Raw genomic sequence first — 16,116 nt, 5'->3', positions numbered from 1 at the left:
TTACATAACTCATTTCATTTATTTCTTGATTTATTTCTTCCAGGTTCTCTTGTGGCCAAAGTTTTTTTTTTTTATTTTGCTTGGTGTTTTCTTTCTGTTTATCTTTAGCCTCACTTTTTTGAATTGGGAGTTTGTTCAGACTATGTTCCATCCTGTTTGTCTGAAATGGGGTGTCAGGCGCTGCTTAGTCCTGTCCCCTTTCTAGTCTGGATGCAGCTGCCTTTACTATTCTAGATATAGTGGTGCTAGCTAAATTTAAATTCCATCCTCTGTAAAAATTTCTAGCATGTGGGTCAACTTGAGTTTCAGCTTCAACCCCTTCAACCATCTCATTTTCTTGTATAATCTCAAATTGGAATGGTTCTGTCTTTTTCTGTGGTCCCAACAGACGAACAGGTTGGATATTATTCATTGCACTGGTTGCAGGTCTCCTACAATATCCTGTGCTGTGGTTCTAGCTTGAGCTGCTTGGACCCTGTAAGACCTAGGTGCTAGTTTGACTTTATCTCCTACTGTGGCTTCACTCTCCCCCTGGGACCGGCTGCCTGAGTGCTGTGACTCCCACTGTTCTTGGCCTGTCTCCACTTAAAAGTGTTCATAGACTTGTGGCAGTCTTGCGTAGTCCCAAACTGCATGGAAGAGCTTATGTAGATTTTTTTCTCAGATTTTCTTATTGTTCCTTTTGGTACATTTTTAGAATTTTTGTTTTGGAGAGATCTGGGTTTCTCTAGGTCTCGATTTTAAATGCAAAGTCTCAGTTGCAAACCAATAATAACTGCATAAAATGTTTTAAATTAGGGGTTCTTAACTTTCGGTTCTGAAAACTCGATTAAAAAAAAATTGCTTTGATAACTATTTCAGTATAATAGGTTTTCTTTGTAATCCTACTGTATTTTTATCATTTAAAAACATTCTGAGAAAGGGTTCATAGGCTTCATCACACCACCACAAGGTGTCCATGACACAAAAAAGTTAAGAACCTCTGCTCTTAAATCCTAGTAATAGAAAAGCAAATCAAAACAATCTTAATGTTTCACCTCAAACTCAAGATGATAATGTTGGAGGGATTATAGAAAGATGGGTGCACTAATGCATTATTGGGGAAGCTGTGACTTGGTCCAGCTATTCTAGAAAGCAGTTTGTAATAATGCAGAAAGAATGACTAAACTGTCCGTGCCCTTTGACCCAGAAATTTCCCTTCCAGCTAAATACCCTTAGGAGATCAGTGATGAAAGGAATGGCCTCATATACACCAAAATATTTATAAAGGCACTTTGTAGTAGCAAAGAATTGGAGACAAAGTAGATGCCAGAACAAATTATGGAAAATGAATGTAATGGAATATTACTGAACTATAAGAAAATGAATAATGAGGACTATAGGGAAGTATAGGTAGATATATGAACTGATGCAAAGTGAATAAGCAAAACCAGGAAAACAATATACACAATGACAACAATAGTGCAAAAAGAAAGGGGGGGAAAAGCAGAAACTTAATGCTACAAAATGATAATGACCAAACTTAGCACAAAGAAGAGATGTGAGAAAACACTTCCCCAGTGCTTCTTTTCAGAGATGCAGGACCATAGGTGTGGAACACTGAATATGTTAGACTTTAAAAAAAATGTTTGATTAGTTTTGTGGAACTTTTTTTCTTCGTTATTTTTGTTTTTGTTTGTTTTGTTTTTACTTTTTGGAGGGGGGAGTGCAGGGCAATTGGGGTTAAGCGACTTACCCAAGGTCACATGGCTAGTTTTTGTGTTAAGTGTCTGAGGTCAGATCTGAACTCAGGTCCTCCTGACTCCCAGGCTGGTGTTCTAATCACTGTGCCACCTAGCCACCCCCTTTTCTTCTTTATTCTTATAAGAGATGGCTCTCTTGGAGGAATAAGGGGAGGACTACAATGGCAAATCTTAGTGGTGATAAATAATGAGCTATAAGTTTAAAAAACAACAAATAACAGCAATCTCATCCACACTCCTTCCCCTTCAAGCCAGAACAGTAATTATGTTACCTGGATGATAAACAGATCGGTAGATCACAGTGGATCCAGAGGTCAATTGAAGATAACACCAAGCAGCCAGAAACAGAAGCTTTGACTACCCAAATCAGAAAAGTGTCTCAACTCTAAGATATCTGAAAATTGATACCTGGAAACAAAAGCTTGCAATTTGTCTCTCAGTCCAAAATAGTATTTACCCTCACCTCTACCACGCATTCCGTTTTCTGGGTCATTTGCTACCACTTCTCACAGAGTGGGACCATACCTTTTAACCCAGAATGTAATAATCTCTAGGTCCTGTGAAGGTCTTCCTACCCCTCCCTTAATTTTTACCCATGGGTTAACAACAGCTGGGCAATATCTCCATCATCTATCCTTTTTGCACCATTACTTGAACTTTTCCTTTGTATTCAAGGTCTACTATCCCTTCACTGCCAAGCTCTCCTCAACTTTCATTATGATGATTTGACCAGACCATTAGGGGAAAAGGCAAATGTGAGGTTAAAGGAAACATCTTGCATTTTTTTCCCCCAGAGGTAAGATACCTACATCTAATGCTTTCAGCATTGGGGCGAAGTTCCCAATGAAGCCAGGCTTTGGGCAAAACATTTTGCTTAAGTAATTTGGGGATTTCAGTGAGCAATAAAACTCCCATCTCCTTTCCTTCCCTTCACTGGACAGCTGTGTCCTTTAGTAACTTGGCAATGATAAGGACAGACCACCTCAGACAGACATCACTGTCATTTATCAAAGACAGGAGATATTTCAGAAACCCATTCAGGTATTCAGTGAAGCCTGCCGCTACAGGGTAATAGGCTAAATGAAAGTATCAGATGATAAAAGATTTGACCCATTCCTGCCAAAACAGGTCAAGTGGGTTTCTTAATCTGAGGAAATAGAGGCAGAGCAGAGGCAAAGGAGAAGTATGTTTATTCAGCACAATCAGGGTAGTGGCAGCTGTGGTATCCCAAGCAGGCATGCCAGTGCCATACCATAAAAGTGTCAATATCAATGAAAACCTTATATTTGGTAATGGGCTAATATAATACATTTACCAGTCTTGGGTCTACAGTTCTGCAGGGCATAATGCTGATGGTGGAACAGTGTCTAAGAAAACTGACACCATGAAGTCAAACAAAGCAGTCCATATTTTCTTATGGGATAAAATGAGATGATCCCTTGCCCTGAGAAGCATTGCATGCCTGCCCCTGCAACTGAAGCAAAGCTGTACCTCGTGAGGAACAGCAATGGCCCAAGAGAGGGTCTGCCCAGAATTATTCCAGTCAACTGAAGGATTTATAAATACTAGTGATCACTAAAATAGCCTACCAACATGTGTAATGGGAATGTATATTTTAAAGATCTTCCCTGCCCCTAGGCTAAAGTGCACCTGGAGCCTGGGGTGGGAGGCTTGTTTTTCAGTAGATACTTTTTGATTGGCCAGTGGGTCCAAAAGATTGTTACATTCTCTGAGCCAGGAGAAGGCTATATAAGCCCTGATGTGTAGCTTTGTTTTGGGGGCTCACTTTGAGAAGTGTTCTGTGATTTGATATGGATTCTGGGAAGCCATTGTCCAGAGCCCCCCGGCTTTGAAAAACCCAGATGTTGATTTGGTATGGATGTAATGGCTGGACAGTTTGGAAAGCTGTCTACTTGATCTGTTTCTGTCTTGATAATTCTGCCTGTATACTTTGAAGTTCGGAGTGCTGACCTTTTTCCCCTGAACTAGGTAAATGATACATATTTGACTGATTAAAGTAAGCTTGTTAACCCATTTTGAGTTGCTTTCCTTTATCAAAGCAGATCTAAGAACCTGTGTGAGCAGCCACCTTGGGGATGCCGGGGTGCTTGCTGCTACAACATGTAAAAATGATTGGATACATCCCCAATGTATCCAATGGTCTTGCTCATCTGAAAAGACTGATTAAGCATTTTGGCTTTAGGACAGCTAATATGGTTGGAATGGATTGGCACTAAGTTTAGTACAAGGTAAGATTTCATTTAATTTCACTTCAGCTTTTCAGTGGTAAGGAATGAAAGGGATGGTGTTTTATACATGTTACACAATCTTCTTAATGATTTCTGATTACTCAAAAAAGATCGGCCTAACACCACATAAAAAGCTAAGTGGATAAAAAATGCTTATTATCTAGAGGCAGCATGAGGTAGCAGTATTTGATTGAGAGTCTGAAGTCCTAGATTTAAACAGTGGCTGTACCGACTTTGGAAAATCATGTAATTTCTCTTGGCTTCATTTTATTCATCTGATACCTAAACAGTGCTAAATTTGTAATTCTGTATAAGGTTGGATGGCCAATCTACTGAGTTAGTTAATCAGTACATATCAGTTCATGCTTCACAGATGGGCAGTTTAATCGAACCAGGAAAAAGTGAGTGGACTAGATTGAAATTGGCAAATTGTGCAATGCTTTTAATGATCCCAAGCTGCTCCTTAGTGTAGAGGACCCACCTTGCAAAAGTTTTGTTGATCTTTTACTTTTATGTCACTTCATTTCCAAATATGTCATTTCCTTTTTCCCTACTCAGTGAATTATTCATCAAAACTAACATATCAATCAAATCTGACAGTGCTCCATATCCTAGTTTTGCACCTCTACAAAGAGAAAGAGGTACGTTTTCTTGATTTTTCTAGGCTCAAACTTGATATCATTATATAACGTTCAGTTTCCTTGTGGGAGGGAAGGGAGATCTTTTCCACTTACATTGTCATATGTATTGTTTTCTTTGTTCTGCTTACTTCACTTGAATCAGCTGATATAAAATAACCATCTTTTTAGCACAGAAATTCTCCCAGCAATGCTTGTGAATGTGAATCTTGGACCACCACTATTTCTGAAGAATCAAAATTGTAGTGACTCAGAGGACAATGAAAAAATGCAAATGGAACTTATTTTCAATAATGATTTCCATACCAGAAATAGTAAGAGGAACATCATATAGGAAATGTATGAGTGAATAAGGAGATAAGATTTAAGGCAGGGTGAAACAGGAATACTGCTAGAGTTACTGACGCTGTTTTCACTTAAATATTTTAATTTTGTGATTTATTTTTCATACTACATATGCCCTCTTTTGTATTTAAAGGAATGGACTAGTCACACAAGATATATAGGCATAGTTGAGTTTTTATCTGTATGGCTGAAAGCACCCACCCTGATGAAATTACAGCTTCATAAAAGTACCATAGCAGTACCAACACAGCATTATCATTATTTTGAATATTATTATTATTAGGTTTTGTTTTCCTTTAAAACATTACTTTTTAAAAACTTGCCCCATTTTTAACATTTTTTATTAACTTATCTTTTAGTTTTCAGCATTCACTTCCCTAAGATTTTGAGTTTAAAATTTTTCCCTCTCCCCTCTCAGAAATAGTGTGCAATCTGATATAGGCTCTACATTCCCATTTTAACATTCTAAAATTTATATTTCCTGTTGAAGAAGAAGACATCTCATTCTACAATAAGAGATCCATGGGAAATCTGAATTCCTTTAACAAAAATTCACAGAATGCTATTGTTTCCTAATGCCCCTTACACAGGGGCGTGATTACCAGAGAGGGAGGCTCTCTCCAGAAATTTGTCTTCCAACTAAGTCTTCCATTAGTTTTTCTATACTAGCCCTAGTCCATCTTCTGCTGGATCTTTGCCACTCACCACCTGTGATACCTTGCGCAAATTATTCAATTTCTCTGGGCTTCAGTTTTTTCACCTCTTACATGAGAGATTGGACTACATGACTTCAAAGGTACCTTCCAGCTCCAAATCTATGATTCTGTAAGATGCTAATGGATAACCAGTGTTATTTAGAAAGGAAAAAAAAAGATGCATTCCACAAAGGCTAAAGATCTGTAACTTAGGGTGGGGTCACCCTGTATCTCTACCTTAAACTTTATTCCCATTCTTGCTTTTCCTTCAATTTAAAGGCTGTTATTCTCTAGGTTATTTCCCAACGTTGCAGAAGCCTTACAGCTCCATTGGGGTGCAAAGGACTTCCTCCTAAAATATAAAAACCTATCAGTTGGCAAGTATTTATCGGGTTTCTACTCTGGATTTATACACTAGGAATGAATGAAACAATCCTTACACACAAGTTTACCTTCTTTCTTAATGAGTACTCTCCAATGATCTTTGCTGGAGGTATGACAATTAAGTTTGAAAACTGAGTTTATACTGCTCATTTATCACTTAGAAGCTTGGTGCCTCTTATTTGATTTTCCCATGTGTGACAGATTTCATTTATTTAATCTGCATTATTCATTTATTGTTTTTCCATGTCATGACAAATTTGGAGCTCACCCCCCCTCATTTTACATGAGGAAACTGAGGCTGAGAGGTTGTGACTTAAGGTAACCAAAAGCAGAAGTTAAATCCAGTGCCCTTTCCCCTAGTACATACAATCTTGTTTTCCACAACAAGACTGTTTGTTTTTAATCTTTTATTTCATCTTCCATAACTCTTGGTACAGTGCCTTGTACATACTGGCCATTCAATAATTCTTTTTTTTAATAAATTACTTAAGATTCTATTTCCCATAAGCCTTAGTATCTTTGAACTTGTCCTTCCCCTTTCTCTCATCTTATGTACAAACTCCCCCTTCTCTGAGTCCCCAACATACACATTCCTTGTCTGATTTTGTTTTCCTCTCTCTTTGTATCCCACCTATAAGTTATCCTATTGAACTCTTGGGAGGATTCTCTTGTTTCTCTTTCCTCCAGTCCCAGAGGGGATAGTCGCCTCCTTGTGGCCACAAAAAGGCAATGACAGGCAGGTTGTCCCTGAAGTTCATCTTAGGGATTCAAAGCATGATTTGTTTTGTTTTGGGGGGGGGAAGGTGGTGGTGACTGAAAAAAACATAAGAAATTAGAAGGGAAATTGGAAAAGAGGATCCACGTGTGTCCATACTCCAATCTTTTTTTTTTTTTTTAAGCAACCGGGGTTAAGTAACTTGCCCAAGGTTACACGGCCAGTTGTTTCTGGGTGGGTGCTAAGTGTCTGAGCCCGGGATTCGATCTCCAGGTCTTCTCAACACTGGAGCCGGTGCTCTTACTCGCTGTGCTACCTGGCCGCCCCCCATACTCCAATCTTACTGCCATTTCTCCAATTCCCAATTCATTCATTAGAAAGTATTGAGCACCATGGTAACAGTAATATTCTAAGTCGTCTCCCGCCCGCCCGCCCGCCCCCTCCTCCCTACTCCCTAGGCAAATTAAGCTGGTTTTCATTAAAAGGTACTGAAACTGTCCTCTAGATTTGATTGGCTCGGGGTACTAAGACTTAAGGCAACTAGGTGGCAAAGTAGTTAAGAGCTCTGTGCCTGGAATCAGGAAGATTCAACTTCAAATCTGGCTTCAGACATTTTACTAGTTATGTGACCCTGGGCCAGTCACTTCATCCTGTTTGCCTCAGTTTCTTCATCTGTCAAACAAGCTGGAGAAGGAAATGGCAAACCACATCAACATCTTTGCCAAGTAAACCCAAATAGGGTCACGGAGAGTTAGCAATGACTGAACAGCACTAGCCTGAGCTATTCCTGGTCAGCTGGGTACGAAACAGCCCAGATTCTAAAGACTGGAGCTCCCCCCTCAGTTGTGAGACCAAAAGCTTAGAGGATAAACACTGACACAGAAAGGCTATGCTCAGCTGAATCAATGCTATATCCTGAACATCCTTTCACTGCTTTAAATGTCCTTTCCCTACCATGGCTAAAAAAAATTTTTTCCCCCTTTTTGGAGGGGAGAAGGCAGGGCAATTGGGGCTAATGTGACTTGCCCAAGGTCACACGGCTAGTTGTGTTAGGTGTCTAAGGCTGGATTTGAACTCAGGTCCTCTTGACTCCAGGGCTGGTGTTCTATTCACTGCACCACCTAGCTGCCCCAGCTAAATAAATCTTTTGTTAACCTTTAGATGGATTTCATAAAGTGTTTCATTTGTTCAAATTTCAGACCTAAACTACCTGCCCAGCCCACAATAGTTACTGTGTGCTCAGAACTGTTAGGTGATATGAGGGTAGGTGGGATACAAAATAATAAACAATCTAGTCTCTATCCTTGAGGATCCTACAGTTTAGTTAAGTGCAGATATACATAAAATATGTAGTATTTGTATTATCTGATGAAGTGATACAATCGGTAGTATAGATTAAGTGCTTCTGTTGAGCTGAGATGATTCTACAATATTGCTGAGGACAATACAGACATCTTTATTTACTCTGTTTCCTTGAACATCTCTTCCCCTCCCCCTTGACAAAAAAAGTTTAAAACCCTCATACAGCTCTGACAGGAGCTGAATTGGCTCGCTTCATGCTTCTGTATCAACCTTATCTCAGTTACTCTGACTCCCTCTTTGGGAGCCTACAAAGAAGACTCTCTTGTACATGTCATGGGAGAGATCCTCTAAGGAGCTTGGTTCTCCATTAGCTTTCCCACATCCTTCTAAATCAACCCTTCCTTCCCATTTGCCCCAACCACTGGCACATTCCCATTCTTAAAACACATTCTACAGTACATCTCCCTCTCAGTAGCATGTTCCCCAGTCTCTAGGCCCTGCTCTCAAATTTCTCCACTTATGATGAAATCTCCAACACTCATTCAGCCCTTCTCCAAAGTAGGAACAATACCCGCTTCACCCTGTCCCTGGAGCAAAATCTAAATGAAGAGAGTGAAAAGTTTCATGCAGGTTTTCTCCAGTTTGTTTCCTTTCTACATCCACTGCTTAGCTGAAACCTTTCCCTTCTCCAGCTCCCACTCAATTCTGAATGTCATCTCTAATCTTTTTCCTAACAGTGATTCCAAGTAAGACAGGTGGTTGACTATACTCCAGACCTAACAGTTCCCAGTGTAAAACAAGCATAACCCCAGAATGCATCCAAGACTTTGCTCAAAAGCCTAGTCTCAGTGTATGAGACAGAGAAAAAACAGTATTTTATGTGGTGGTAGAATAAGTGGAATAGTCAAGTGCTTCTGCATGACATTTAGCTGAACTGAGCACAAGCCCAATCTCAATGGATGCTGCCAGATGTGGTGTTTCCTACATTCAGTAGAATGTAAGCTGCTCAAGAACAAGATGTTTCATGTTTGTCTCTGTGACCCAGTGTCTAGCATAGGAACTTGCAAAAAGTAGGTGCTTAAGAAATGTTTGTTATTTCCCAGTTTCAAAGAACTTTCCAGTTTCAAGAACTTTGCCCAAACCTGTGATTTGTTTTCCCACTATTATCCTAGAGAAGAGGTGGGCCTGTATCATAGTCCTCCTAAGGCCCTTGCTTGCTTCTTCTCTGCCTCTATGCTTCATTTTGAGGCAAGATTCTTTTACCATTTCCCTAATGCTTGCTTCAGTACCTCTTCACAGGAGAGAAAAAAGACTCCAGATCTTCCTGTACTCTCTCACCTTATTAAAGAAGCTGCTTGGGTGAAGCTAATCTTACTTTGTCTGGTCCTGACTAACAAAAAATACCAATATCCTTAGTGTGCTGCATAAAATGGGGGCTAGGGACTCCTGAGTTCCCAAAGGATATGGGGGCCTTGGTAGAAAGCAGGGGCTGAAAGATAAGAGTTCAAGAGTGGGATGAAGAACTAGATGTAGGCTTCCCCCTTTTCCCCAGGGCACAGAGATTGAGCCATACACCCTGTTCTCTCTCTAGTGTACTATTATATATGTATCTCCTTATAGTTCAGTGAGGTCATCATTAAAGTACAGTAACAAGGCAGGTGTGTACAGCTCTGGGTCCATGTTAAGTCTTTCGAACTCTCGATCCTCATCTGCAATCCCATTTTGCTCCAGGGTCTTGTCCATGTCGAGGTTGACACCATTAAATTTCCAAGTGTAGCTGGCAGCATGAGCGTTGTAGGGGAGATATCGGTGTAGGATTTCCCACATGGACTCCAGTTCCCCTACCTAGATGAAGGGCCAAAGTTCTGGAAGGATCCCATAAAGGCAACCCCACAGCTAAGGCAAAGAAAAGCCCGAGGAGATAGGCTAGAATTTTTAACCTGCAACATATTCAGAAGCCCAGAGGTCCTAGAATGCAACAGTCAGTCCCAAGAGACACATTCCAGAATATAGAAGCTTAAAGGCCTTATCCATCACAATTAAAACTTCTCTACCAAAAAACTAATTTGGTAAACTATAAAATTCAGAATGCATCATTCTCCATTCCCAGAATCAAAGGGTCTGTTCCTAAAAGATTATCATCTAGTAGCTAAAGACAACTTTCTTGTCTATAGCACAATTACAATTTCCAGCACAGAAGATGGAACCACAGTTCTCAACATTCCATATTGCCTGAAAGTGGCCACTGAAGAGACCAGTCCTAGGTACCTTCAGCATACTGGAAGAATTTTAGAAATATTTTGGATAAGGTACCCTACCCCAGATTCCCTAACCTTGGAGGATATGCAAAAGGAAAAGAACTCCAGGAAGGCTGGCAGTCAGCCAGACTAGAGGGTCTGATGGGAGGATTCGATTTCTCTTCCCTATTGAGGATGGGGGCTCCCCACTCATTCCCCTCCCCCCCCTCCCCCCCCCAGCTTCTCACCTCCAGTGTGTGTTCCTGAGAAGTGAGTGTGTTGATGATTCGAATGAGCCGGGTCTTGTAGGAGAGCAGTCCCACCTCATACCGTGTCTGCCTCCACCATGGTTGGCCAAAGTCGTTGGCCCAATCGGAGCGGGGCAGCTGCGGAGGGATGTGCACGAAGCGCCCCCTGGGGGTGTAATACTTCAGGCAGCCGGTCATCGGGTCTATATGGGTTCGGATCTTTCGGGAAGGAAAAGCACCGATCAAGCCTGCCACGGACTGTTCCAGAGGCTCTAAATCTCCCCCCACTACCCCGCCCTCCCCAGCCGGGAGACCCCGGCACTCACATTTCCGGTACTGGGGTCAAACCAGTGGCTAATGTCCTGTCCTGCCGCCTCCACAATGGGCTTCATCAGCACGCTCCCTGCAGGGGGCGAGGGGGGTGAAATAGTAGCCTAATATCAGATCCTTTCCCCCCTCCCCGGAAACCCCCCCCCCCCCCCGCCACCTCTTCACGCTTCACCTTTGTACTCCTTAGCCAGCGAAGTGAGATTGTACACAGAGCCCAGGTAGGTTACCCACAAGTCGTCGGCCGTGTTGTGCCTAGCCACTTCGGACATATTGAAATAACGCCGCCGAAAATACCGCATGTTCGGGCCGGCCACGAGCCCCCGGGTCGGCTTTTCAAAGATTTCATCATCTTCTATGTCCAGCATTGCTCCACGCACTCCTGTGACTAATTCCCTTCTTGGAGTCGGAAAACTCTACCCTCTACCTCTAGCACTCTCCTCTTAGGTGCACCCTCGGTGCTTCCACTATCCACCTCACCCCACCCCCGCGCTCCCCTTTTTCTCCGCTTCTCCCATGGGGGAGGGGGAACGCGGTTTCCCGCTGACATGGGAACCATTGTCCTTTGCGGGCCACCGTCCACGGGAGTGGCAGGCCAGAATAAAAGAAATGTCTTACCCTTTCCGGGAAAAGGGGGGGGGGTGAAAACGTTGCAGTGCCGCACAGCTTTATGGGAATCGTAGTCTGGCTCCCTAACCCAAAAAATGGAGCTCTTGATTAATAGGGATAGGAAACAGAGAACACGAAGTGAGCGGGACATACAAACAGACTCTGTCTGCCATAGCACATCCTCAGTAGACGGCAGATCTTGGGACAAAGTACAAATTTCACGAAGCAGAGCAACAAGAGGTGAGACAGAATTCTTGGGTGTCTTTCAGATGGGTTGACGGGTCTAGATTAATGGTTTTCTCGCGATACTTTGGGAGTCCAAGGAGGATGGGCTGAGGCTCTGATGCCTGACCTATTCAGCAAGATACGGCTAGTAGAAGGCAGGCGGAGCTCTAGAGAAGCGTGAAGTTGCCAAGGAGACGGGAGCACTCGAGCTATTGGTTTGGGTGGTATCGCGAGAAAGAAGAGCGCGTGGAACCTAAACCTTTCTACAGACACGCCCTTCCCCCCTCCCCTCCGTTTGCTCTAGTTCCCGCGAGATTTCAGACTGCGCGCATTAAGTGCTTCTGAAGAAAGCGAGGAGGGGCCCCAGAGGAAGAGCCGCCGCCGGAGTCCGATGGCAGGAGCTGGGGCTACCGTACTGCTGCGAGAGGAGAACGGCTGCTGCAGCCGACGCCAGAGCAGCTCCAGTGCTGGGGTCAGCAGCGGGGCAACTGGAATCGGGAGAGGGGGCAAAGCGACGGGAGGACGGACAGGCGTAGGGAGGAGGAGAGGGCAAGAACTACAATCTCCCGGCAGTCCTTGGTGCATCTTTTCCTCATCCCAGTGCTCTTGGGCTGTCGGGACTCTTGGGAGATGTAGTTTGGCTGGATCTTCCGGCTAGCTGAATGCTATGTCCTCCCTCCCCCCGGGCTACAGGACTCGGATGGGGAACGCGAAGACTCGGCGGTGGCTGTTCGTGCGCGCAGGCGCTTGGAGGGACTGCTGAACAAGAACATGCGCATTCGCATGACAGACGGGCGCACCCTCGTGGGCTGCTTCCTGTGCACGGATCGTGACTGCAATGTCATCCTGGGCTCCGCGCAGGAGTTCCTCAAGCCCACGGGTCAGATCGCGTGCGCGTGCCCGTGCCCCCGCGCCTGGGTTTCTCCTGGGCAAGTCACTAGGAGTACCCCTCGGGTCTTCATCCGACCCTTCCTCTCTAGAAGAGCTGCCGAGGCAGCCAGGGTACAGGGGGCAGCACCCTGATTTGGGAGGGGTCTAAGTGTTGGTTTGTCACCCGTAGACTGATGTGGATAAAAGTCACTTTTCTAAGCCTCAGTTGATCTCCAGAAATGGAGATAATTCGGCACTACCTATTTTGCAGGGTTGTTAAAGGAAAGTGCTTGGTGAACTCTAGAGAAATGTTGGCTGTGACTACTATGGAGTAGCTTTTAACTACATTTTACAAAGAAGATAAGTGATGCCTAAGGTCACACCAAGTTTGTAGTAGAGTCAGAATTAAAAACTGGGTCTCTTGATTGCCAGCCTAGGGCACTCTCCATGACAAAAAATCCCTGATAGATTCAGGTGTAGTTTTGCACATTTCCTGACATTTCCCTCACATCCCCCCCCAATTTCTTTTTCAGATTCTTTCTCAGCTGGGGAGCCCCGTGTCCTGGGCCTGGCTATGGTTCCTGGGCACCACATCGTTTCTGTTGAAGTACAAAGGGAGAGTCTGACCTGCCCTCCCTATCTGTGACTCTTGACCCTCAGCACCCACTAGAGAATTCAGACTGGGAAGCTGTGATTATCTGTCTTGCCTTCATCTTCATTCATCTTCTGATTAAAGCCTGTGATCTATTGACCTTGTGCTATTTGGGTGGGGAGGGTGGCTGGGAGTCCAGCAACTCCCTGTCCCTGATTCTGGGTCATGGAGAAGAAAGGAAAAAACAGCTTCTAGTTTTGAAGGACCCAGAGAGAGATGCTAATTAATTACAAAGACTATACTGTCCACTGAAACCAGATCAATGAGATGAGCCTCTTTCCAACTCCCTCTCTCTACCCCCCCCCCCCAAGAGGAATTGGCTGGGAATAGAAAAAGTACTGTTATATAGTCCTGACTGCCACTAATTTGCAATGGAATCATGGACAAGCTACAGCTTTTCTGGGCCTTAAGTTTCTTCTGCTGTAAAATGATGAAATTAACAACTGACTTCATTTTGGGCTTGAGCACCTAGGAGATGTGGCTATCCCCTTCTCTTAAGGGGAATGAATCTTTACTCTTCATTACAAGGACACCTTCACCCACTGACTCCAGATTGTCTCAGCAGGAAAAGGGTGGGTTGATGGGGAAGGATGTAGGACAGGATCCTTGGAAGGGAAATTTCAGGCAGTATGGTTGCCAAAAAAAGCCTGGTTGTGGAAGTTTGTCTAGAATAAAACCCAGGAGCACATACCTGCCTTCTATGGCTGCTCGTTTCCATTCTCCCATATGTGCACACACATACCCCAAGTCCTTAAGGTGACCCAAGTGGGAGGGTGTGGGGACCCTCCATCCTGTCCTGCATGTCTCATTGTTTCTAGCCCCGGCCTGGCAAGACAGTTCTTCCTGACTGGGGTTAGAGAATAGACAACACTCTTGGCTGGGACACCTGGGTCCCAAGGGGAGCAAGGGCTGGGAGCCAGAGGTGGAGTTCCCATCTACTAAACCAGCATTGAGTGAGGAAGGTTGAACCCCGGGAGCTGGCTTGGAGAATCTGGCCAGGAAACCCTTACTGATAAGATAAGGCTGAAAGGTCTAGTGGCCCTTGATTTTCCCAGCTTCTGCAAACAGCAAAGGAAGTGGTTACTTATCCACAAAGTTCTTCCAGAGATAGCAATTCACTTCTGCTTAGAGCTAAAGTTGCCTGGTTTTCTAGATCCCTAGGAAAGAAATGTTCATAGCTAAAGACTTGAGTCTTGAGACCGATTAATCTTTTATTGATGAACCACCCAATAGCTCATCCTCTCCAACATTCAGCTTTCCTCCCCCCCACAGAGTAACTTGAATTTAGGATTAAAATTTAGGAGATTTGGTCTAGATATCCCAAAACTCAGAGCAGGCGAGTACATTTAGTCCCCATGTTCAAATATACATGAAGTAGATAAAGAGTTCAGCTGTATACAGGGAAAGAAAGTGGCTGTCCAGAAATGTGTATTTTTCATGTTTAGTCCAGATAATAAGGATGTTTTCCATTGGAACCAATCCAAACATTTCCCTGTTTCCCTTTAAGTTTGATTTAGATAAGAAATTTATCTAGCGTTTCCAGTCCAGTAGGAACCAGATAGCTACTATTCCCTAGACAACACAGGCTCGGAGGTTCAAGTTGGAAGTTAGGGTAGACCCTATCTAAATTGGGGAAGGAACAGCCCTTTCAGACCCAGACCTTGCCAATGGCAATAGGAAGGGATTGGGATGCTTGTGGGGCTCCTAGAGTGGAGGAATGGGAGAGTCCCCCATCCTGGTAGATGGCCCGGCTATAAGGTACCAGGCAGTCAGCAAGACGGAGACGGCAGTAGAGGCGGCGGTAACCAGCTAAGGCAAGAATCAGCAAAGGCATCAGGAGCAGGAAACCCACTACCAGCAACACTGTGAATCCTGGGTCCTGAAGGTGGGCGGTGCAGGGGGGTGCCTGAGAGCGCAGGAACTAGGATGGAAGAACAATGGAATAAGGTGGGGGGACCCAAACACCAGGATCTCTAAAATGAAGAACCACGTATTGGATCTCTGTATCCAGGGGCAGGGGGTGGGAAGCTGCACTGAGATCAGATTTCTAAGGTTGGAGTAGGGTCCCTAAAATTCCTCAGGTTAAGGATCAAAAGCAGTAGGTGGGAATGTGAACCCAAGAGAACTCCCACCTTCCTAAATAGATCTCTGCTCTCAACCTAGGTAGCTAGCCCCTTTAAGATCTAACTAGCCAGATGTTTCCCTAGAGGGCTCAATTCTGCACCCCATTAAGCAAAAGAAGGGTAAGGCAAAATCCAGGGAAAGATGGAAAAGCAGCTATCAGGGCAGAGCTTTTAATTACCTTTGAGTGGCAGAGGAAGCCAAAGCTCAACATGAGGACAGCAGGCAGTAGTACTGTTCCTAACACCACACCCAGCAGCAGGAGGTTGAAGACAGCCACAAGCAAATTCTGGGCTGTGACCAGCACAGCACAGGCCCAGCAGTCCAGCGGGTCTCGAGGTTCCAAGCCCCCACCCCCACTGTAAGGTGGTGGCTGATGAGCCCTAGGGCTTTCTGCCATTGCACCCAGACCCTGGCTGTGACTCCTGCGTACTACCATTATATAGCAGTCATCCTCCCTTTCCTGCCCTCCCCCTGGCCCAGCCCTCTCCTCACTCACACTCCCACCTTACTTATCCTGGAATGTGGCTCTGGGATTAGTCCCCTCCACCCCCTCATTTTTAGGTTGGAGTCTGGAGCCCTGGACATTCCACAAATGTTTCTGGAAGATGTATGTGCAGGGTCTATCTACTCAACTCCATTCCCCCGACTCCATCCAGATTTCCTCCCCCACCCCCCACCCCAATCTGTTCCTGCCATGCCTCTCCCATTCACTACATTCCTGCTAGACTAGAATAGACCCCAACTCCCACCCCAT

The 16,116-nt window shown here is 44.3% G+C and overlaps 3 protein-coding genes across 6 annotated transcripts in view; 1 reads left to right on the top strand and 2 right to left on the bottom strand.

The window, feature by feature from the left end:
• The window catches only part of CYB5D1 (cytochrome b5 domain containing 1), a 29,235-nt gene extending 17,493 nt beyond the window's left edge, over positions 1 to 11,742 (bottom strand). Inside the window, exons 1-4 of one of the 3 annotated variants that reach the window (XM_069104082.1) lie at positions 11,058 to 11,464; positions 10,882 to 10,958; positions 10,556 to 10,774; positions 5,135 to 9,915 (exon numbers count right to left, since the gene is read on the bottom strand). In XM_069104082.1, the coding sequence (XP_068960183.1) occupies positions 9,685 to 9,915; positions 10,556 to 10,774; positions 10,882 to 10,958; positions 11,058 to 11,250 (720 nt within the window). In that variant the 5' untranslated portion in view covers positions 11,251 to 11,464 and the 3' untranslated portion in view covers positions 5,135 to 9,684. Of the gene's footprint in view, positions 1 to 5,134; positions 9,967 to 10,555; positions 10,775 to 10,881; positions 10,959 to 11,057 lie in introns of those variants that run through there. The other 2 variants (XM_069104084.1, XM_069104083.1) reach the window with 2 other exon arrangements.
• Positions 11,743 to 12,020: 278 nt separating this feature from the next.
• Positions 12,021 to 13,334, top strand: NAA38 (N-alpha-acetyltransferase 38, NatC auxiliary subunit). 2 transcript variants are annotated; one of them, XM_069104087.1, is made up of 3 exons: positions 12,021 to 12,188; positions 12,410 to 12,596; positions 13,120 to 13,334. In XM_069104087.1, the coding sequence occupies exons 1-3, from the start codon at positions 12,108 to 12,110 to the stop codon at positions 13,230 to 13,232; spliced, it is 381 nt and encodes a 126-aa protein (XP_068960188.1). In that variant the 5' UTR covers positions 12,021 to 12,107; the 3' UTR covers positions 13,233 to 13,334. The 2 variants fall into 2 exon arrangements, with proteins under 2 accessions (XP_068960188.1, XP_068960187.1); XM_069104086.1 differs by having other exon boundaries at positions 12,410 to 12,645.
• A 1,095-nt stretch (positions 13,335 to 14,429) lies between these two features.
• On the bottom strand, positions 14,430 to 15,844 carry TMEM88 (transmembrane protein 88). The gene is made up of 2 exons (XM_069104085.1): positions 15,541 to 15,844; positions 14,430 to 15,159 (listed from the first exon to the last, which is right to left on the bottom strand). Exons 1-2 carry the CDS (start codon positions 15,796 to 15,798, stop codon positions 14,887 to 14,889), a joined length of 531 nt encoding a protein of 176 aa, XP_068960186.1. The 5' UTR covers positions 15,799 to 15,844; the 3' UTR covers positions 14,430 to 14,886.
• Between the last annotated feature and the right edge of the window lie 272 nt (positions 15,845 to 16,116).

Source organism: Petaurus breviceps, unplaced genomic scaffold, assembly GCF_028583685.1.
Source record: "Petaurus breviceps papuanus isolate PSGF00001 unplaced genomic scaffold, PetGlider_PUasm1.0 673, whole genome shotgun sequence".
Classification (NCBI taxonomy): Eukaryota; Metazoa; Chordata; class Mammalia; order Diprotodontia; family Petauridae; genus Petaurus; species Petaurus breviceps.
Note: the sequence above shows the minus strand (reverse complement) of the source record. Positions and strands in the feature narration are given on the sequence as shown.